We start from the raw sequence: 23,100 nt of genomic DNA on the forward strand, positions 1-23,100 counted from the left end.
GTCAACGCAAAGGGCCTGACATTTTCAGCGTCTCACACAAGCGAGAGAGAACCCGGTTCCTCCTCTTCCAAAGAGAGGCTCAGTTTGTACTGGCAAAAGCATTTACTATTGCGAGTACGAATACAGATCTGCAGAAACTAAGTAACATTGGTGAAACCTAATGTCACCCACTGATGGGTTTCCTGCAAATTCTGCTTTCTCTTGGAAAAGGCTGAGAAGAGTTGACAGGGCCTGTTGTGCGATCACTTCAATGCAGACGCGAGAGCATGTGATTATGATTAAAAAGAAGCTGAATCAGCATTGCAGCTCCCAGACAAGCATTGCCATGAAACTACTCCTGGTTGTCAGTGTTTACTTCCTCAGTACCTGTAACACTTCCTGCAGTCAAGAAATTATATAACTACCATAAAGACACACAAACTCGATTTTGATTTCAAATCGTACATCACATTAATAAATTTTCTTACTCACACTTCTGGAAATGTGTTTGGTATTTCAGAGTAGTTTCTGACTCTTGTAGGACTCTAAACTAGTGACAGAAAATAACATGTCTTCTGTATTTCCCCTTGAAGTCAGATACAATTTAAGCACTTTTAAAAAGAAAAGTAAAATTTTTTGTGCAATAAATCCCGGTTAGTGTGGTTGAAAAATCTGTTTATGAAAGTACTGTGGTTTGTATGAAAGAAGTCATTGGTCATTTGCCTGTAGAAGGCAACATTTCTGTATCATTTTTATGTATTTTCTGTTTGATTCTGCAGTCTTTATATACATTAAGCGATGTTTTCCTAGCTGAGTAGATCCCGGGCGCACTTAGCACCGGTATGGAATCACTCATGTGAGACCTCATCAACATGAAAAAAGATTGAAGAATTTCATGCCTAAAGAAATCTATCTGGAAGTATTTTAATTGCTACATTACCATGATTGTCTACAACATTCATAATGCTAAAGACTTGTTTGAAAAGGAAAGATAAGTGGCTTGTGTGGTATAGAAGAAGAGGGTCAATACATGTGTCAGATAAATGTTGTAGCTCCACCCTAACGAAGCTATTGCAATCGCATGAACATCTGAGATGGAGTGTTTTAATGTCAAAAGCTTAACTCCTCTTGGTGCCTTTTGCCTTTATGATCACTGAGGGAAATCATAAAGTTATAAACAGTCTTTCCAGGTCTCTAAAAATCCTGTTAGGAGCTTTTTATTATAGCAGCAAATTCATATCGAATTGGTATTCATTTTCAGCATTACAGAATAATCAAATCTGTGCTGCTGTTATTGTACTGTTGAAAAAGAAAATAATAGGAACATAATGCAAAGCTGCTAACGTGATGAAGCTCTCTTACGATGTTAGTTTAGGAACGCCTTAGCTGCCTCTTCCAGTTTGCTTCAAGCAGTGATAACTGAGTAAGGAAACAGGAGGCGTTTCGTTTGTGATGAGAGGTTATGTACATCCTTGTTTGAGCCTTTTGATGGCCAAAAAGGTGTTTGCTCTTGCGCATTTGTGGTTTCTGCCAGGTGGTGCATTGGTTTTGGCATTGTGCAAACACTGCTCGTACCTACTGTGTCCTCTGCAGTGCTGTGTTTTCCCTTCTTTAGTCATGGCGAACATCTGATGGTTCTCCTTCCAGAAGAAATGGCTCGTATAGTCTTTTAAGTTCATCTCAGCTTTTTTTCCAAGAGAGAATAGAGCTTTTAGAGTACATTGCTAGAAAACACAACACCCTTTGAAGGTTCAAACTGGACAGGGATGTGAGGAGGCAGGTCAAGTGACTGCCTAATGAAGACGAATGGGGAAAATTGCTGGTACAAGAATCACGTGGTGGGTGCTTAGCCCAGGTTGTTGCAAGTGTGATGGAATCTCGCAGCTTCATTTATCAGTGTCATATTTGGACAAAAAGTGAGCAGTATTGTTCTCATTTCTTCCAGATGGATAGGTCAACTTCAGTATTTATTGCTCTTGTAGAACATTTGTTTGATGTATTTCCATTAGCTAGGCAATAATAGAAAAGCAGTGGAGAGAAACATAAAACAGCTCCCTTCCTCTTTAGCTGAAATATGGCACACACTAATGTGTAAATATTTCTAGGACTGTCATTTTTTTGTGTTTGATGATACAATCATATATATTAAAAAGTTTTATAAAAATAATGGAAACAACATCATCAAGGAAATATTAAAATATTTGTCTTTTGGTGTATAATTTTTTATCCTGTAAGACTTTTCATGAGTCTGTAGTGCCTTTCAGGAATGTCTTTTGCCTGGGAATATTAACTTTTTATACATTCTACTGAGAAGACATGCTAACGCTGCTTTCAAAGGACTACTCTGAGAGCAGAAGCTGGTTTTAGCAAAGAATACATACCGTGTTGGATTTCTTGATTAGAATATAAAGACGTTTGTTGTTTCTGTCATCTTTCCATCTTCCTTTTTGCAGTTGCTGATTACTTTGATGGGAGAAGACCACTTCATTTGGATTGATGTTAAAATTTTAAATAAATAAGGGATCTAACCGTGGTGGCTTATAGCTAATAGTAGTAACCCCTGGTTACTATTTATTAACTGATTTTCCCATTTATAAGAATGAGGTTCAAGGTGTGTGACGTATATTATTTCATACTGTAGAAGGCAACTTAGCTGTTTGTGAAGCAGGTGTTGTGTTAAGTGCAGCGCAAACATCCTAGCCATATGTTTCTATAATTTAAATTAATTTGGTACAGTCATACTGTTAATCTTTAGTGACTTGTTGATTGGCATTTTGCAGACATATTTCTGGAAGGCACCCAATACCATTTTCTGTAGCCTTTCTGGCAGTAGCAGAGAGTAACATTTCCACAAATTGGAATCTTGTACAGCTCTGGGAAGGGAGCCAAGATTTAAATTAGACAATAACCTCTGCTCTGTATATAGCTTCTATTCTTCAGCTGTAGGGAAAGTGATTTGTTTAATACAGTCAGCTCTGTAGCATATAATAGACTGATATATGAGTCACTCCTCGGCAATGTGTGTTTCTTAAATTTATATAGATTGAACAACTAGTTGGTAATGTACTTAGTTACAGTTGTGCAAACAATAACTATTAGCAGAGCTGAACAGACTTGGAAAAAGCTGCATTTGGTTGGGGTTTGTTGTAAAGGATTCTGCAGAACTGCTGAATTTTAGAACAGTCCTGCTTTTCAGGTGCAAGGGAAGCAATTTCATAAATATGGGTGCTGCTGCAGTGTTAGAAGATGGACAGTAAAACTTTGATATCATGGTTGGATGTTTCTTATGCTCTGTGTATGGATGTAGGAACATAATGATCCTTAAAGATTATCTTTAGCATCAATCTGTGTTGTAGCTACAGAATTAGGTTGCTGCTTTTTTTATTTTGCCCTTGTATGTTTTTTTTCTTCCTTCGTGCTAGAATGTGTTGTTGACGATTGATATCGGTGAATGCGAAGAATTCTTTTCTTTCCAAACAGCAAGGATCTTTTCTTAAAGGGGAGCTCTTTAGACCGATTCAGTTCATGTTTATTTAAAAGCTTAAAATCGTTAGAGCAAATCTCACTTTTTGTCCAACAGAAAATTGATTTGCTAACAAAAATGATGTGGGTCTGAAAGAGAATATTCAGAAATATGCAAATAAGGAGAGATAGAAATCTGTTTGAGCAGCTGAACAAAGCAATCAAATTTTTCCCATTGAAAGTTTATTTAGCCTCACTGTGAACATTTCTGAACAAAATTATCAACTGCTGTTAGTGAAATACTTCTTTTTGTGGGGGGGAAGAGATTCTTTTTAAACAGAACTATTTTAATACTCTACGTTTTCTGCTAGGTCTTATATTTACAAAATAAAGTACACTGTAAATATTGGACAATACACAGATGTATTTCTTAGCAGCTTATAGTATGCTGCGTATTCTGGATAACTTCCAAGCAGTAGTTAGTATAAATGATATGCCAATCAAAATTATTTTTGCAAGTATAACCAGTTATAGTGCAGTCTCTTATCTGAAACGTCAACTTGACGTAAGCCAGATTTTTCTTTTTAAACTTTTAACTCTTATGGGCATGACTTTCTTTGTCCTCAACTAATCCTTAAGCTTATTGGTAGTGCACAGTAACAAAACATAATTTATCTACCGGATGTATAGATTTTAATCATCCCTGCTTCCGTTATGTCATATGCATTTGACTCCTTAGTCAGGAGAGAATTTTATATAGACTATCTGCCCTAGTTTAGAAGAGTTAAGATTTGTTACACAAATCTCCTTTCCAAAATCTCCTTTCTTGGCAAGTTTTCTAATAATTCAAATTTTATGTAAAAGCTGTTTTTTCCAAAAAAGCTCCCTGTACCAACCAAGTTAATTTACTGAAAAATAGGCTATTGGTATTGGTTGATAAATACGTGGTTTCTTAATGTGCCTTGTTTGTCTTTGTAAATAACTTAAGGAATTCCTTCCTTAGCCCTTTATTTCTGACCAAAATGAAAAAGAAACTTTTTTTTTTTTTAATTGTATTCACCCTAATCATTTCAGTGTTTAATTCTGCGGTGTGATGTGGCCTCAAAAATAGTTGCATCAGCGTAAGCAAAGAAATAGTGCATTATGGCACGAACACCAAGTAAACAAGGGGGTGGAGGTTTGAAGCCAGCATCGTGCATAACAGGGACCTTGAACACGTGGCTTCAAAGCTGGTGATGAAGTCTTTACCCTAGGTCTCCTGAACGTAGTTCACCTTGGGTCTCCACCACTGCTGGTAGCTGAAATTGGATTCTGCATGTGTCCTTTCAGTGAAAGCTGTGGGTGCTCTGTAGGTCCCCATCCTTGTGGCTGATACTCATTCTGAGTGTTGACGACAACGTTTAGGTGGCCCTGGAACTGTAGATATGAGATGAGCATGGTAAAAATATTGTGGGTTTCATTTCTGTTATGGTACTAGAGATCAAGTCACTTTGCAGATCATATGTGAAATTGCCATTTTTAGATCCTGATACAAGTCCATTAATGAAGTCGAACTGTGATGGGATTTGCAAGCCAAACGCCTTTGTGCAGCGCTGAATGAGAGAGGGCTGCCGAGTCGGTGGCACGGGTTGTGCTGCTGAGGTGGTCACGAGGCCAGAAAGGGGCCTGACTTTCCCCAAATTCTGTTTTTGGGAGCAAAATGTAGGCAAAGGGAGCACAATAGAAAGGGAATTTGCATTGGCGAATGCTGCGGGGTTTGTGCGGAGCATACAGCCTTGCCGGAGGATGGAGATGGGAACTCCTTCAATTCAGCATTCTGTTTTTGCAGCCTTTAGTGTCTACATCTCTGCAAGGAATGCAATCAACACATGCTCACACGCATGCCCTCCTCATCCCTGATTTTCACATGCATGGATAAATATTACTACATGGCAGAAATTTTTTCTTGATTGCAGAGGCTGATATATTTATATGTCGACATGAAAATTGATAGCCTTTTTATTTTATTTTTTTTTATAGTAACTAGTTTAGCTACAGATGATATTCCGGTTAGCAGAATGTAACACACGAGCACAGCTAACCTCTGAATCAAACAGGAGAACTTGATTCACTTTGGCAAATAACCCCTCGCCCTTTCTGTCCTCTGTAAGAACCATTGCTGATTTCTGTTCCTTGTTTTCCTGGGTGACCCTTATTTTTGAGAGAGGCGAGGTTTTGTTATTTTTATTTAATACTGAAGCATTCCCATAATAGCAAGTCAGATTTGCAGAGGATTAATTTGTGTTAATTATTTGTGTCAGAGCTTGTTATTCGTATCAGACTCCTGCTCTTTTCCGTTCGCAGCAAGGGCCCTTAATGTAGAAGGGGAGGTGTTTCCTATAGCTAGTAGTCGGTGCGTACGGCCGGGTGAAGGTGGGATCGCAGCGTGGAGGGACGTTGCTGCCACGAGCAGCCTAGCGAGCCTGCTGGTAGCGGTGTGGGGCAGTGCCAGCATGGGGAGAGGGACGCGGGACGGCCTTGTCCCTAGACCTCTTGGAGCAGATGCTCTCAACTGTTCGGCGGTGTCGGCAAGGCCAGAACGTACGGTGCTCTGGGAGAAAAAGGAAGACCGTTTTCCTCTAGAAATACTAATGGTCTGGAATGACGAGATCAGATAAAATGACATATTCACTATGTTATAAGCTGTCTTTTTCTAAAGCTGAAAAAATTATATTTGTATGACTGTCGTACAATGAATGCCTAATCGTCCTTTGTTATGTGCTAATCTTTCCTTAAAGTTTTTCTTCCCTTTTCTCTTACCAGTTTCCATTCTCTTCCCTTATCTTTCCAATAAACTAATTTCTTATTAACCTGCTCTGATAGTCATAACATCTCACTATGCCTTTGTGCCTTTATTCTGCCCTTTCTCTGCCTCCTAGTACCCAGGACTTGTACATCGTTTTAGAGTGATGCTATAACAACTGCCTCAAAACTAAGCTGTGTATGTCACACTTGAGAAGTCAGCTCTCCAGTTAGAAACGTATATGTGTGTGTGTATCACTCATAACAATTTTCAGAAAGGCCATTGAGAAGCAGCTTTTTTGATCAGCATAGAAATTGTTTTTCAGTGGGGAATTTAATGATAATTCCAGAATAACGGATCAGGCAAGTCATTACAGGCAAAGCAATTAGCCGGGGGCAGGGGGAGAGTTATTTTGTTAGATATTCCTCTGCCCTTGGTTGGTAGGTATTTTTTTTCTTTTTTCCTTTATAGCGAGAGAATTGCTAAAATATCACATTCCTCTATTTCTGCCTTTTTTTTCTGCATTGGCACCAACACGGTGCAGTGTCTTCTAAGTCGTGTTGAAAAAGCGAGTGTGAAGTTTTGCGGTCGAACAAAATTGCCTCCGTGTTACAGACGACGAAACAACCAGCCTTGCGGATTTCCTGTGATTTGCTCTTCGTGTCAGCTCCCAAAGCAAGTTTTGTGTTTCATGCTTCTTTGCATCATTTTGCATCACTCTAGTTGCTCGCCAGAACTGGAAGTGGGGATTAGTAGTTCTCAACTCTTACGCAACTTTGATATCAGGGAAACATAATCTGGCTTTGTCATAAAACTGGACTGAAGCTGTTAGTGAGCCAAAATATAATAGAATGATGAGACAGCTTCAGCCAGGAGAGTTTCAAAAAAAAGCATATAGGATGCATGGCTCAGTTTTACTACACCAAAACTTCAGATCTGGGAAAATTTCCTTTCTGAATATGGGACATAGAAGATTCAAAATATAAAATAAAAATGAGACAATTCCCAGTAGCTGGTAGCTAGTTATAGCAGACTACTGCCTGCCAGAAGCACGCTGTTGCGGTACAAAGTATGTTATGTTTTCTGCTTTCATCAGAATGGTTTCTGTATGAAAAATAACTACTTTCTCGGAGACACCCAAAGAAATGTTTCTGTAGTGCTCAAATCACCTTCATACCATCAGCTAATAATGAAAAATAAAGATTACTACAAGAATGTAAACTCATGACTATTCCCACTTGACTTGCCATTATTAACCTGGCTTGAAAGGAGTAGGTATTTCTAGGAATCTTACATAGTTTATTGAACATTCAGAGAAGAGGGTTTGTATAAAGCTTCTGGAAAGATTACAGCTTGTTCACAGATAGAGTGTGAAATCATGCAAGGTGAAATCTGATAATTTTCATTGAGCTAAGAAACATTTGACTTCTTGCACGTCTTTAGCACGAGTAACACGAAACACTGCGTTGTCTCATCGCAGTGAATTAGAGCGGCTCAGAGCGTGAGTTACGAGCTGTGGAGTAGCTCGTCAGAAGCCACCCCAGTATCTACTGTCTCTTGTACTTCAGGAGAAGAAACTGAGGAATTTGCGTATATCAAAGTTCAGGCTGGCTTACATCAAGGGTAGCACTTGACTATTCAAGACAACTTTTATTGCCCATTTTTAGTCTTATATTAAAAAAACCAATATTCTGTCTGTGGTAAATTCTGGGAATAAATTACACGACTCAGATGTCTGGTGTGCTCTTTCCTAGGTACTTTAATAATAATTCTGGTTAGACATTAGCATTTTGAAACTCTGCTTGAAGACTTAGGAGGTCTAGCTTGCAAATGGTGTTAGACATTGCCCACCCTGCGTGTGTGAGGCTACTGGTCAGGTTGCATTTGAGAAAAAAAGATTGTAAGAAGAGTAACCTGATTTTTCTTAACTGGCATTAATTAGCTTAATATACTTTTTCAGTATTTTAACATTAGGTTTCCATGGATTTTTTTTTTTTTTTTTTTTTTTTTTTTATTACTGGAAGTGAAGGTTTTGAGTGAAACTTTAGTCATTTCACTAGTCGTAACTGGAATTTGCAGAGTCCCCTTTGTGCGTCCTCATCTCTCCGCAGAACCTCAGGGCTGCAATCCTATCAGAACAGTATCGGAAGTAATTTCTGTGCCTACCTATAAGAAGAGATACAGTGACCCAATTAAGTGAAACAAATGCTAGACTGTATTAACGGATGAAAATGCAATTAAAGTAGGTTACCCACCTGCAAAATAAAGTTTCCACAGCCCAAAACATTGCCTTTAGGTTGTAATGAAACAGTGGGAAGCTAAAGATAGATAAATTAAGCCTGATTAGTCTCAGTGGCATAAATTAGAAGTACAAGCTAACATGAGGGATTATTCTACTCTTAAATTTAATTCTCCTCTACTGCTATTGTGGAGCACTGCGTCCGATTCAATCCTGCATGTTTAACTAAAGTTGGTTGTTGCTGAAGACTCTCTCGAGGCCTCCCTGCTGCGGTTTCGTAATTCATCCCCAACGAAAAATAGCGGAGAAATCCTCCAGGTTTACGGTGGATGTAAGATAGAGAAACCAGAGAAACTGCTGTGTTACGTGCCCGCTCCAGTGGCGCGCGCAGGTGCATATTTGTTTATACGGCGTGCGTGTGCGGTGCGTTTCCGAGATCGGGAGAGCCGGCGGCTCCCGCGGGCGCTCCCGGGACGGGGCCGGCGAGCGGCGGCCCCCCGCGACGTCCCCGCGACGTCCCCGCGGCCCCGCGCAGGGGGCGAAGCAGCGTTAACGCGGGCTGGAAAAACGCCGTTTTTCTCTTTGATTCCGATTAGTGTTTTGAAAGTGGGAAGCGCTTAATCTCGGGGGAAAAAAATCCTAGGAACCGTGCTATCAACATGACTGAGAACTGAGATATTTAAGATTTCGTGCGTGTACTGATTTTAGCCTGAAAGTGTCTTGACTAATCCTCCATTATGATTATTATGAAACGTCTACATCTGCTTCACTCTTTCTCTATCAATTTTGTATTTAAAACTTGATATAATTTGCTAGTGGAGTAGAGCTGAATCACAGTCTAGAGTGGAATTTACAGTTTTTGCCGGAGTGAGTGAAATTTGATATAAGGTTCCAAGAAAAGCTACTTACAGGCCAATTGCACTATAATCACATCACTTTAAATTCGTGCGAGAAAATGTTACGGTAATCTTGAATATAGCGATATAAAACTATTTCTCAGGATTCGAAGAATAAAATGCTGTCATTAAGCTAAGAAATGCTTAGAGTCAATGCTTAGACAGCTTACATAAAATAAATATGAGGTGTAACCGTGATTAACCCGGTGATTGTACGAGCGTAATGCCTGGAGGAGGAAGGTGAAACAGGTATGTTCATGTGGAGAAAACAATTCTATTCTTGTGCTTTGTCCCCCTGCAAAAAAAAAAAAAAAAAAAAAAAAAAAGGTGAAAATATTCCATAAAGCAGTTAAAAAGAAACGTTGGGGGCAAAAGCATGGTCAGGTTGTCTTTTAGCCGTGGCGGCTCCTGGGAGAGGAGCGAAGAGCAGAAGCAGCAGCTCTTGCTGCAGCGTTTGGGGCCGCAGGGGCTGCGGCTCCTGTCCCTGGGGACCATGCTAGCCTCGGCCCCCTCCAAATTGCTGCAAAGTTGTAGGGGAAAAAAGAAGGAAAGAAAGAAAGAAAGAAAGAAAGAAAGAAAAGGCACCTGACTCAGCCACAGAAGCAAGTTCTTTTTGCGTGTGACAATACATTGCTTCCGTGGCATATATGTCTAGTGCGGTTTATTCCAGCAACAAGTGTGCACTCATGAGAGTAATCATGAAAACAGTTTCATAGCTCATCGCTGGAAAAAACTCTAGATAAAATAAGCAAAGAAAGAAAATGTTGTTCAAATATTATTTTTATTTATTTATTTATTAGAAACACTCGTAACTAGAGTGGCCTCTGCTTGGCTTTGTTACTGAACATGTTTATCTTAACATTTGGTCTCTTCGTGTGTTTTAAGCTTCAGGCAACAACAGGGTGTGGTGATAGTGATTGCACATTGCAACTCTTTGAAGTAACATCTGTAGGTCTTGCAGAGCTCGGTTTTATGTGAAACTTAGCTGTTTGGTCTAAGTTTGATACTTGTATTAACCTTCTACAGAGGAAAAACAGTCTTTATGTAGGTGGTTGCCGAGATACACCCAGAATCGGTGCTCAGTTCTCAGTTATGCTACCTTTGAAGTCAGGGTGGGCAGAATGCAAAGTCCATCTTTTTGTCTACAAAAAGCTGAAATGGTAAACTGAAGCTTTTTTGAACATGTGTCAGCAAAACACTTGCTGTGCTTGTCTTGGAGAGAACCTTCAAGACATAAACTAATTTCATAACACCTTAACCTTATATCAATATTAGGACCAAGAGTGTACTGTGGACTGCCTTTTAATATGTATTCATTGCAACATGGACTAAGTAGCGTTGAAAGTCTAGCTTATATTGAATTGCCTTCACTGTCAATCAACAAAATAATAATACAGTGTATATTCATACAAAGTTACTTCTTGCATATAAAATTTTTTTATAGACTCTATCCTTCTTAAGAAATCTGCAAATGTCTAACATGAGACCATTAAATATTCCTTTCATTACTGTTCCTAAAACTAGCACAGTATCACACTTGGCGGAATACCATTCACTTACTGCTTTTGGCCATGGAATTCACTGAAGGAGTTCATATTAAAGAGTTTGACTGGAATTAGAGAGATTAAGTCAGTGTTTTTTATTATTATTGTCAAAGTTATTACTTGCTGGCTGAAAGCTTTTAAAGTAATTTCAAATATTTTCATTCTAATTGCTTTCCTAAAACTTTTAAATCTATAGTATTTGTGAACAGTGTGTCTGACAGAGATTTGAGGATATATGAATAAAATATAAAGATGTCTCTTTTCTTTAGGACCTTGCTCAAGTATTTTATCCCACGGAGATTTCTTTTTTGGTTGTAAGCGTAGAGAATGCATAAAAAAAACCAAAACAAGTTAGTGCTGCAGGCATTTAAGACTCAAATACAGGAATCTGAATGGTCCCACTGAGTTAAAGGCTTTCAAGATTTTAAATATCAGAAGACTGTCAAATGCATGAATGCGCAGACACTTATGTACAGATTGAATAATTAATGAACCAGTAATGAGATTATTCATCTGCCTAAAATCCAGCACCGGGGATGTGGCTCCGGAACTGGGGACTGAGATCCGTTTATTTTAATATGCCGCGTTCCTGGATGTTGTTGGCTAGCTGCTCATCACGGATGTGTTCTTCAGCAAGTGAGGCTTTCTGGGGCGAGACCCACTTTAGAAACACCTTTTGCTTTCCGTGGGACCTGTGTGAGCGTGCAGCTGAGCAAGCGCGGAAGCTGATGGAGCATTTTAGAGAAATTCATGTGGAAGAAACTCATAGAGTTAACTATTGCCTATTAAGTTCTGCTAGCCAAAGGGAGTAAGACTAATGCTTCCTGGGTAGTTTTCCCACACATACACTAAGATCTCCCCTTTGGAATCTGTAGGCAGAAGTTAGTAGGAAAGAAACCTACTGCCGGGAGGGACCGTCCTCTGAAAATAACAGCAATATCGTAATCAATCTCAGAAAGCTGATTTCTGTTGTACTATGCTATAATAATCACTTAGCATAAATCTGCTGTGAGAATATGAATCGAAAGGCTTACGTGTGAACTTGGCATACATAATACGTGTTAACTAGTGGTCTGGTACTTCACGAACTTCTACAAAAATGGTATCTTTTGTCAACAGAAATATTCTCTCTGCGTGTATCTATGCATACACCCTGTATGCGCAGAGAGTGCTTTGGTCTTTAATGCACTTGGGACGCATTAGCAGCTTACAGACATCTGGTCGAAGGCTGACCCAAATGGACAGCCCTCTGGCTGCAGCTGGTCGAACTCTCCCGTGCATCACCCAGCCTCTGCTCCGGTAGCTGCCTGTTGTCTACAGTAAATAGGACTTTTTGCAGTTGGGAATGAATGCTATCTCTTGAAAACTTTTAGCATCCTGCCAGATAGCCACCCAGATTTCTAAGGGTAGCTAAGTAGTATCAAAATCGAGAATGCACGTCTTATCCGAGATAAAATTCCTTTTCTATTTATTTATAAGGTTTTAAAATTCAGGTTTGAAAAAAGATGTCTCACTCATCTGTAAGAGTATAAATCTCTAACAACTTCAGTGATATTACATCTGTGAAGCAGCTACTAAGATCTGCCTCATCATTTCTAGTAGCAAAAATAAAATATAATACTTGTATTTTCGAAGATAATATGAATACCACCTACTGCTTCAGAAGTATTGCAGCTGTCAGGAAGGACTTGCCTTTCCTGAAAAGAGCACTCTGCTCCTGCTATGAACACATCACACTTAAAAGTAAAGCCTCTGCAGAGATTAGCTGGATGCATAGATATGGAAATGATTGGAGAATTCCAATCTATTATTTTACATTTATTAGGGAAATAAATTGCGTTTCATGATGAGAACAAATAATACTTACTTGTTATTTTCCGTAGTGTTTAATACCTCTGATGAGGACACTGGTGTTCATAGATGATGCTAGTTGATATTGTGGGGGAAAAAAAAAATCCACTCACTCCCTCTACTTTTGTTGCCAGAATAATTTTAGTGTATATTGTTTTGTTTGGAGTAATCAGGCTGAAGTAGTATTAGTCCAGCTTCTCATCTTTTAATTACAGACGGTTTATTGTCTGTGCTGTCCCACTTTCTGCATGGTTCCCCCCCAGCCAGCTAGACTTAGCAATCTCCATTAATTTAATTTGGCATTTCATTCAATCAGACAGGCTGTGAACATGATGATTTTTTTTTTGAATAACACAATGCTTATTCTTAATTGATGTCCTTATCAGACATTGTATTTGCCAGAGCTGTAATTATTGGTCAGGCAGCAAAATCAAATCTGCCCAAATGCAGTGAAGATGTTCTCCGGTGAAATACAGTACTTAGACCTGCACAGTAATTTAGTTTTGGTCTGTAATTACATCTTTTGGGATCGTTATCTTTCTTTTTACTCAGAAGGATAGTGTAACCTCTGAAGAATTAATTTGCCAAATATGAAGATAGAACTGAGATCCTTGCTATAATATATATTTGTGCAAGTAGATATTATTCTGTATAAAAATATGACCATATTCACACCATAAAAGAATGATTTTATTAGTAGACATATTTTTTTTTAAAATTGCATGTAATATTTCTGCAGAAATACTGGAAATTTAATCTTTTGAGGCTGCCACTATCCATAAGCAATAAATTGACATTACAAATGATGAATTTGGATGTATAACCATCTAAAATACAGATACAAGAGGATATTTGTAGAGTTCTTTGACAGAAGCTAGTTCTGCTTGAAGCCAGTGAGAATTTAGTCTAAATATACTATCCTGATAAACTTTGAAATGAGTATTTTGACTAAACATTAATAAATAATTATTAAAGTACTGTCGGTGTCATGATACTTAAGTCTGAACTCTGTTTCACAGTAAGGGTTGAGATAGGACTTTTCATAAAAAACGATTCTCTAATCTTTTCTAGTAAATCTTTTATTTATTCTCAAATATATGAAATCTAATCTTAGTACAGAATTGCTATGTTTTCTTTTAAGCCCAATATCTCACCTGTCTCCTGGTGTGTTCTGAGATGATAAAATGAGTTTCAGTCCTATTCTGGAAGTATTTTGTTTTAAATTTTTGTAACCTTTATTCAGGGTTGTGTTTATGTTCTTTGCAGCAGTAATAACTCTTCATATGGTCTTTTTCTCCTTGTTGTTGAATTTTTAAATTAACCAAGAGGAAGAATTATTTAGAAAACCTAATGGATTTACCTGATTAATCTAATTTTACTATTGAGCATAAAATAATAGGACTATAAAAATGCATTTTTGTTCCATGGATATAAATAAAAGCCTGTGGGCTCCTGTAAGAGTAATTTGAAGTTACTTGTATATCTCTGTGCTTGCCCCTTTTGAGCAACGTTTAGTGGCTGTGAGCTCTAATGTTCTTCAAGTTAGAATTTCACCACAGTTTGATTAAAAAAAAATGTACAAAAGTTGTAATAAAGTCTCATGACTAAACACTGTAAGTGAAGTAATTTCTCCATTAATAGCAATCAATAGTAAAGTTTCCACTAATGTTTGTAAGTCCGGGATGTTTTTCTGTGTATCCATAACACCTTCAAAGTTCATCATTAGCTTTACTTTTCATCCTTTCAGACAGGGGCTATGACGACCCAAATTTGCAGATAGCGTTAGATTTCTAAGCTTCTGTTTATTTCTCGCAGTGGCTTTTGACTCATCACAGTTGCAAAAGAAGAACCCAGACAATAGCCCCCATTTAACCTTCTGAGATTTCTGGAGATTTTGGGGGATTAGGAATTCAAACTCTGCAAACATTTCATCACTGATCTGTATTCCCAGCTCCTAAGTCTCCTAAGTTTTTTTTTTTTTTTTTTTTTTTTTTTTTAATGAAGCTCACCATGTAAGACTTCTATCTTAAAACACCAGTTCCTTGATTCATGTGAATTCATTAGCCTTAGGGCTTTCAAGACCAAAAAAATAAGTTCTGGTAAATGCAGAGGATAGCTTCAAAGCTCAGATAGCATGGTGCTGCGATGGTTTGAAGCAGCAAATCACTTGATTTGTAAACTGGTATCTTAAAGTTTGGCTCAAGATACTTGTTTTTTGAAAGCGTGTGGTTAGTAAAAGTGGGGCCCTTGTATATTTAAAGCTTCGACATGCTCAAGGAGCTGATTTGGTCTTTGTTATGGCATGTGCTGGGGGAAAAAGAGAGGATATGAATTTTTTCATAGCAAATGTACACCCTTCTGATAAAAGGTTACTGAGGCTAGATGTTGGGCTTCAGTTTTGGTGGCTGAGCCTAAGAGAGGAGCTTCAACAAGATATTTTAGAAATAGTCAGTCTTTTGACACTCTCCATGCTACGTTTTAGTAAGGAAATATTCAGTCTCTCTCATAATAGCCTTCAGGTCAATTCGTACGGATTTCAGTAGGACCAACATTAAATCCAAGTGCTCTTGTACAATAAAGAGCAGAAGCTAAACTGTCATAGTTTTAATGCAATGATTTGCTTGAAGAATGAAAGCTGTGGTTCACAAAAAGTTCAGAAGAGGTTTCATTTGCTTGCAACCCATTTCATTAAATCGACATTTTTGTATGGTCTTTTTTGTGGCACTAAGTTATGGTACTCATGCCTAATATATTTATTAAGACTTAAAGTGTAGTGTGATGAATTTCTAAAATCAAAGGAAACAAATAGTAGGTTGAAAAACCACTATGCTTCTCATTTGGATGACATTGCAGAAGTTGCTTGAAAATGCAAAATTTAGGACTATTTCTGCAAAGATGGGCTGACAGTGTGTTTTGCCAAAGGATGCTGAACAGGTTTTATTCCCTGTAGCAATAGAGTCAGGGTACTTGGACACCTTTAGATGTAAAGGTTTGTGCAAAACGGTGCTATGGCTAAGTAGCTCACAGAGTGTTACGAGACAAGAGGATAGGTGGACTAGATGCAGGTGGGACACCCAAGAGTACGCTTCGGCAGGCCAAATGCGTCCAGCCCTTAGGCTGGACGCTTGCCGTCAAGCGGAGGAATGCTCTGTGCCGCTTCCGAGGCGTCTGGGCAGGTGAGCCTCTGGAAAATAAATGCAGAAAAGTGTTGACTGCAACAAGAGTCATTTCACAAAAAACATCTTTCACAAATTATTTTACTAAAGTAGACAAGAATCCCTTGTTCTATTTAGAGTGATTTATAACTGTTCCCAGCTGATCACAAAGTGTTTCTAAATTAAAAGCCATTAATTATAGCCTTATATAGATACAAAGATATGCAAGAAGTGCTTTGTAATTCCAGCTCTGCACTTCAGGTGAGAGCTTTTTAAATTACTTGGACCATTGGAGCCACCTGCTTGACTAAATGCTGAGGGCCCTGTGTTTCAGTACTCATCAGTGCATTGCAGTGTTAACATTGTTACTGATTTTTCTCATTTCTCCAGGGCAAATACTAATTAATGGATACAATTCACAGCTGATTAGCTGTAGTTTCTTCAGTAATTACATTCGCAGACTAACTGTTCAGAAGAGGATTTCTAACCCAGTTCTTATTTCACTCTAAGCTTAATTTGTTTTCTGAATTGTTTTGGTCCTTAAGATAGTAACTGTTTTATTTTCTTTTGTTGTTATAGGTACCATTAGATAATGAGGAAGTTTAATCTTAAAAATACTCACTGATTATTGCTGTGTGCCTTAAGTGGATTTCTAATTCAGAGACAAAAAATAAAATTAGTTACGGTCCATACTAACAAAAACTTAAATATGCCAGGTTCTGACATCAGTGCCTGAATCATATACAACAGAATCTTAAATATTGAAGCCCAATGACAGAATTAATGTAAGGACATATAAAGTTGTTACTTTTTGCTCTGACTTTCTTCATTTTGCTTCCACACTCTGAGGTGGAAAATTACATTCTCATTTTCTCTGCTGTTTTACTCTAATAAAACACAAAGGAAGAAGAACACCTAGCATTCAGATCAGCAGTGCCTGTGATGGGAACAATACATGTAGATCCAAGCAACATAGAATTTTACTGTTTAAAATTAAAAAATAAAAAACATAAAAGAAAAGCCAGCTACGTTCCCATTTTGAGATGCTATAGCTCCTGGGAAGTGAAGCTCATTAAAACAAGGTTGGGTTTGTTCCCAAATATTTACCCAGTGTTAGAGCCATTCTTGCCTGTTATACCTACTGGCATTTAGGTGTAATTTGAAAAACTGACTCTAGGAAAAAGTTACTCTACTAAAAAGTTATTCTAGGAAATAAAGCTTCTTTGCAGCCATTTGAAGTTTTCACATAAATACTTCTTAGTTCCCCACTAACTGACGTGCAAGAAAATCTATCCTGTTGATCTCACTGGTGAGCTTAAGCGCTAAGTCCCTTTGCCAAAAATACACACGCGCGTGCGCGCACACACAAATCCGTGTTTGTCAAAAAAAAAAAAAAAGGTAACTTGATTGTGCACTTCTATTTAATGTTCTTAATTTAAAAGGATGCGTGACGTTTTGGATTTTGAAATGGGGGATCTCTTTAGCTGAGGATAGCAGAGTTTAAATGGCCGTGAGGCAGCCTGCCTGTTCTGTTAAGGCCCCTGTTCCTTAACACGTTACAGCTTGAAAAACTGAGTCACAAATAGAGTTTTGCGCTTGAGGAATCAGAGTTTGGGTGCCACAGGTGGCAGGTGTCCAGCCCATCTCTCCTCGCTCCCCATGGTTGTCTTTGGCTTTTGCTGTCCTCTGCTGTTTGGTCAGCCTGGACTTGCAGCCACCACATGCCGATTGCTTTACTCTGTTTTGCTTTTGTCTCATTTTGAGAATGAGATTTGGGGGCTATCGGGGAAGGGAGCTTCCCTGGATCCCTCGTGGGGCCAGCACTGCTCTAGGGTGCAGTAGCTGCTGGGGAGAGTCGAGGTCTGAACCACTTCCCCACTGAAAGACACCTGGTGCTGGAAGGCGAATGGAGCTGGGGCAGGGCAGATGTTTCCTTTCAGGACAGAGTCCTGACACTCCGGGATTTTTTGCTTGGAAAAAAGAACAATCTCTGTAATCTCTGTAGTCACCTGTCATCATACACTTGTTGCAGAGCTTAGGCTGCTGGTGTTGTTGTTTGCCACTATTTATTTATTTATTTATTCACAAAGAAAAAAAAAATATTTTCAAGACCTAGCAAGATAAAACCTTCCTCAAAAATTGTGAGTTGCAGAACTCAAAAATAGGGACTTAGGGTAAGGATGCTTAGTGTGGTTTTAGCAATGTAAAGTGATGGGGCATCATCAGCATAGGGGCTTTTCTCTCTTTTATTACTTGTATTTTGCTTTGCAATGTGTGCTGTGCTAGATCATATATTAGAAATGTGGACACGTGTAAGTTTGTGGTTTAGTGTTTACATGGCAGCTCGTGATGTGCATGGTGTCAGTTCCTTGAAGCAGAGACTGTAGAGTGCCTGCGTCCTCTGGGAGGATGAGCAGAAATAGCTACTGGCCTGTCTGCTTTTCTGCAAGTGCCATTTAAGGGAAAGAAGGTAAACTAAGTGCTAGTTAGCCAAATACTGATCATCTCTTTGTTTCTGTGCTCAGTCCCTAAAAGAAAAATTTATCTTCATCAACCAGTGTTCACAACTGAGAGCTTGGAGGAGATGAACTGATGCCATCCCGTGACATCCATGAGTTGCATCTCCTTGCAAGTGGTCACTCAGCCCGCTCCACCCTGGGTAGCTCTCAACGTCTCAGCGTGATGAGATTTGTAAAACCCTCTGCAGTCTTCTGACTTTAGTGTTCCCAGGGGATGTGGGAGCTCAGCTGGAAGGAAGGATAGATAAAGGGAAGTTGTTTAGCTTTTTAATTTTGTGTCAAGAATGGGATTTGAAGGAAATGCTGTAAACTTTCTGCGTTTCCCTTCTGGACCTTCATCTCCTTTAAACCAGCTCTATTTGGAACAATAACACAATAGGTGCTTCTAGCTACAGCCATCCTCAAGATCAGGATCATCTGCAAAAATACAATGATGTGTATTTAGAAAGATGCAGTAGGGTCGAAATACCTTTTCTAGAGAGTAGCCTTTCTCTAAGGAATGCTTAATTTTCAGAGTCATCCCTTGGCATGAGGGGTGACTTTGCTGCAAAATAGACAGGGATGGCTGAAGAGCTGCACTCAGAGCTCTTCCACCTGCAGTCCAGGTGCACCCCCAGGTATCTAGAATAACGATAACGTTAAAATCCACTTTGGTTCTGACTTCAAAACAGCATCAGCAAATTTACATCTTACCTGTTTTTGTGAAGCGGTATTTTTCTATACCGGTGCTGAGGTAAAGAAAGGTTTATCATGGCATGCATTAAAATTGTTCTATTTATTTTTTTTTCCAGTTTGGAAACAATAACAACTACATGAACATGGCAGAGGCAAATAATGCGTTTCTTGCTGCAAATGAGGTAGATGTTTTTCTTTTTATCTGTGTTCATATTCTGCTGTTTGCTTTGATAATTTAACAGACTTTGAATAGCTGAAGAGTGAAGTGCTGAATTTGTGTGTGTTTTATGGAGCACAAAATAAAGACTTTAATGAGAAAGAAAATAACCTGACAGCTCTCCATTACTAGTCAATTTAGCTGTCCATAAGGCTGTTACTTACATAGCATGTCAATAGAAACAAATCTGCTTTATGTATGAAAAAAATATAAACAGAAGGAAACAAATAAAATGCACAGTAGGTGTACATTTTGAAGGCAAGCTTAGTAATAGTCCTTACTAGCTAACATGCTAATTTCTGCCAGAGATGCAAACATTTTGATTTGGGTTCTTACTACACATCTAAGGAAAACAAAGCCAGCTTTGTTGCCTGGCATACGTGTGCTGGGTGAAAGAGGGCAAAGCTTCCAGGGAGGATGGAGAGCAACGCCCGGCGTCGGAGCTGGTGCTCAAGCTGACCCGTTTGGTCACGCTTTGAGAAGGGAGATGGGGAGAAGGTACATCAGCTCCTGTGACCCTGTGTTTGCTGTTCTCGTAGTGCCTTACGTGGACCATCAGCAGGCCAACATTGGCCCCAGCTCCAGGCAGAAGCCCCTTTTGCCCGTCCTGAAGAGATAGCACCTCTCCTTCCAAGGGCCACGGCAGGATGAGATGTGCAGGATGGGTTTAGCAGCAACAGGCATGGCTAAATGCATGCATGGGGCATATGCCATAAATGACCTTCCAAACATAAGGAAAAGTTAGAAATCTGGGCAGCCTTGCCTTTATGTGGTGGAAGTGGCAGTTCAGTCCTAAGTATCCTTGTGTACTTTTAAAAAGTGATCTGGGAGAAAATAAGTATAAAGGTGTAACAATAAATGTGAAAGTTAGAATTAAGAGGAGTATTTTATGAATCATTTATGCAATGGTCACCAGCTCTTCTTACCCAGCAAGACTGCTTAGATAAGGGAATATTGTTTGGCACTAGCTCCAGTGTTATTTGTGATAATGAACACAAACCCATCTGTAATGACAACATGATGTTTCTTTCTGTTGAATTTCTTTCCTACATTTGAATCAAACATTGATGAAAGCTCTGCTGCCAGCAGCTGTTCAGAGACAATTTAATTCCAGCTGTGATAATTCACCGTGTCAGACATTGGCTGTTATATGTTGATACAACAGTTCTCCAGATTTGCATTTTTATCAAAAGGAACAAATGTTTTGAACATTTCAGTACAGATGGCATTTAACCATGCACACAGTTTTTTTAAAACATGTAAGATATAAATATTTGAAAAGTTAATAACTTTAAAAAAAAAATGTGATAGGTAAGATAAATCCCACAAATGTTATACCATCTTGGTCATCACAGCACTTCTCTGCAATCCCAAATTGCATACTATTCAGACCCTTTTTACAGTCTGAATAGCCCAGTGATTTGGATTTAAGTCTACTTTGCTAAGGGGCTTTTTTCCCTCTTAGATTACATCTATTTCATCTTCGTTCTTAAATCCTTTATTTTTTTTTTTTAAAAAAAAGATGTATACATACTTGGACGAGTTAAATTGTGAGAATTAAATTCACGTTTAAAAAATGTTATTCATCAATTTAGTCTCTATTTTCTAATAAGCTGTAACTATTAAGATTAATGCTGCTTCTAAGTAAAATACTGTATTATTGTATGGCTACGTTACGTATTTATACAGCTGTCCCTGATTTATTCTGTTAAATGGGGAAGGAAGACCCAATTCTTATAATTACCACCATATCATAAATATGACATGTAAGGAGAGGTTTGCACATACTATAATAATACTGATTTCACCAAACACACCTTTGCATGAAAAAGGAATAAAAATGTGATTAAGTGTTGGTGCTTGCATTAAAGCATGAACTTAACTTTGCAATTACCGAATTACAATGTATTTAATTATAGTGTTTTTATGTTAACATGAAGGTAGCTTTCTCACTATGATTTTGGGCATAAGCACGGCTGAGCTGGAAGCCCATTTTATTCCTGTAAATAATGCCCTAACAGGATAATCCTAGAGCATATTCAGGCTAAGAAGCCACACACTTGCTTTGTTTTCTAGCTCTGTGTCATGATTACCACGACCCATTTTAAAGCACCTTAAATATTTATTGAAATAATATTTCAAGTGTTAATTACAGTGGTAATGAAAACAGCCAAATGCCACATATCAAGAATGAGTGTTTATCCGTATTGTTAATGTGATATGTTAGATTTCATTAAGCAGTAATGGGGTAGCAAATGAGTCACAAATTACAGTTGCATCTGTTACTAGACCACGTTAGTGCCAAAATAACTGCAAATGCAGCCACGGGGTTATGTTCATTAGCCAACCTCTTCTCCTGGCCAATCCGCCCTTTGCGGTGGCGGATGGGGGCTCCGCAGTAGGAAGGTTCACCCCTGCGTGGACAGAGCCACGGAAGCCCGGCGTCCCCTGGGTCGCCGCCCGGGCTTCCCACCGGGGCTGCGTTGCGGGACTCGCCACCGGGCGAGATCCGGAGACCCTCCGCAGCCTGGGACCTCGTCTCTTCTGGTGCGAGCCCAGTAATGACAGCTGACAGGTTCGATAGGCGAGCAGAGGTTTTCCTTGTGTTTCAGCTTCCATCTTCTCTCCAGCGGTTATTAATTTATATCATCATTAACAGTTTGAGGGATGACAATTTACGGCAGTTAATGAGATCTTTCACGGAACATATCATTTTTAAATTAACTGGCATTAAGTCACTCTTTCAAACAATGTAAATAATCCATAAAACAACCCCCCCAACCTGAATGTTTGGACTAATACAAACAAACGAATCCCAGAGCAGCGTCGCGTGTCCACAGCACGACACAGTGCCTGTTTTAGGATTGCCAGCTGCCCAGTTTGGTCAAGACGGTCCTGATTTGGGTACATAGAAAATGGCCTGATTTCGGGCGCTGCGTTTCTATCATTAAGCAGCAGCAGACCTGAAATAATATTTGAAAGTTCATTTAGTGCGGAAGAGTCCGAAGGAGCTCGCTCGCTCTCCAAGTCAAGGCCAGCACCGTTGAAGCCCGATGCAGGCTCAGGCCAATATTTCACGCTGGTTAGCGGCTGAAAGGAGGCGAAAGACGTGGAACGGTCGGTGCTGAATCGATGCCGTGCGCGTGCTGCAAAACCGCCGGGATTTTATGGAGCGTGAGGGTAACGTGAGCTGTTTGTGCTGTTGCACTAACGTATCAATAAAGTGGCAATTTGTTATACAGCCAAACCCAGCGTAGCTGGTACTCAGGCTAACAGCAAAGACAGATGTTGCTAATTAAGCACGCATTAAAAAACTGTTAATACTGATACTCCATTAAAGCCATATGATAATGAGACTTAAATCTTTAACCGGAATGGTCCGCAAACCCCCTTAGCGTTCGCAGCCGGTAAGCGCCAGCGGCCCGGGAGCGGGCCCTGACGGGCGCCCCGCGCCGCCCTCTCTCAGCAGACCTTCCACACGCCGAGCCTGGGCGACGAGGAGTTCGAGATCCCGCCGATTACGCCCCCGCCCGAGGCGGACCCCGCCCTGGGCATGGCCGAGGACGCCCTGCTGCCCTTCGCCGGCCTGGGAGAGCAGCTGCCCGCCCCGGGGAGCGACTTCACGCCGCAGTTCCCGCCGCAGAGCTTGGACCTTCCCTCCATTACCATCTCGCGGAACCTGGTGGAGCAAGACGGCGTCATCCACAGCAACGGGCTGCACCTGGTAGGTCCCGGTCCCGTTCTTGGCGCGTCGCGTCGCGGTTGCCTGGCGCCTCCCCGG

The 23,100-nt window shown here is 39.6% G+C and overlaps 1 protein-coding gene across 2 annotated transcripts in view; it reads left to right on the top strand.

Annotated features, from left to right (window-relative positions):
* The window catches only part of TOX3 (TOX high mobility group box family member 3), a 71,484-nt gene that overhangs the window by 29,489 nt on the left and 18,895 nt on the right, over positions 1-23,100 (top strand). The window contains exons 2-3 of one of the 2 annotated variants that reach the window (XM_062586571.1): positions 19,219-19,284; positions 22,786-23,043. In XM_062586571.1, the coding sequence (XP_062442555.1) occupies positions 19,219-19,284; positions 22,786-23,043 (324 nt within the window). The remainder of the gene's footprint in view (positions 1-19,218; positions 19,285-22,785; positions 23,044-23,100) is intronic. The other variant, XM_062586572.1, reaches the window with a different exon arrangement.

The sequence above is a fragment of the Rhea pennata genome, chromosome 13 (genome assembly GCF_028389875.1).
Source record: "Rhea pennata isolate bPtePen1 chromosome 13, bPtePen1.pri, whole genome shotgun sequence".
Taxonomy (NCBI): domain Eukaryota; kingdom Metazoa; phylum Chordata; class Aves; order Rheiformes; family Rheidae; genus Rhea; species Rhea pennata.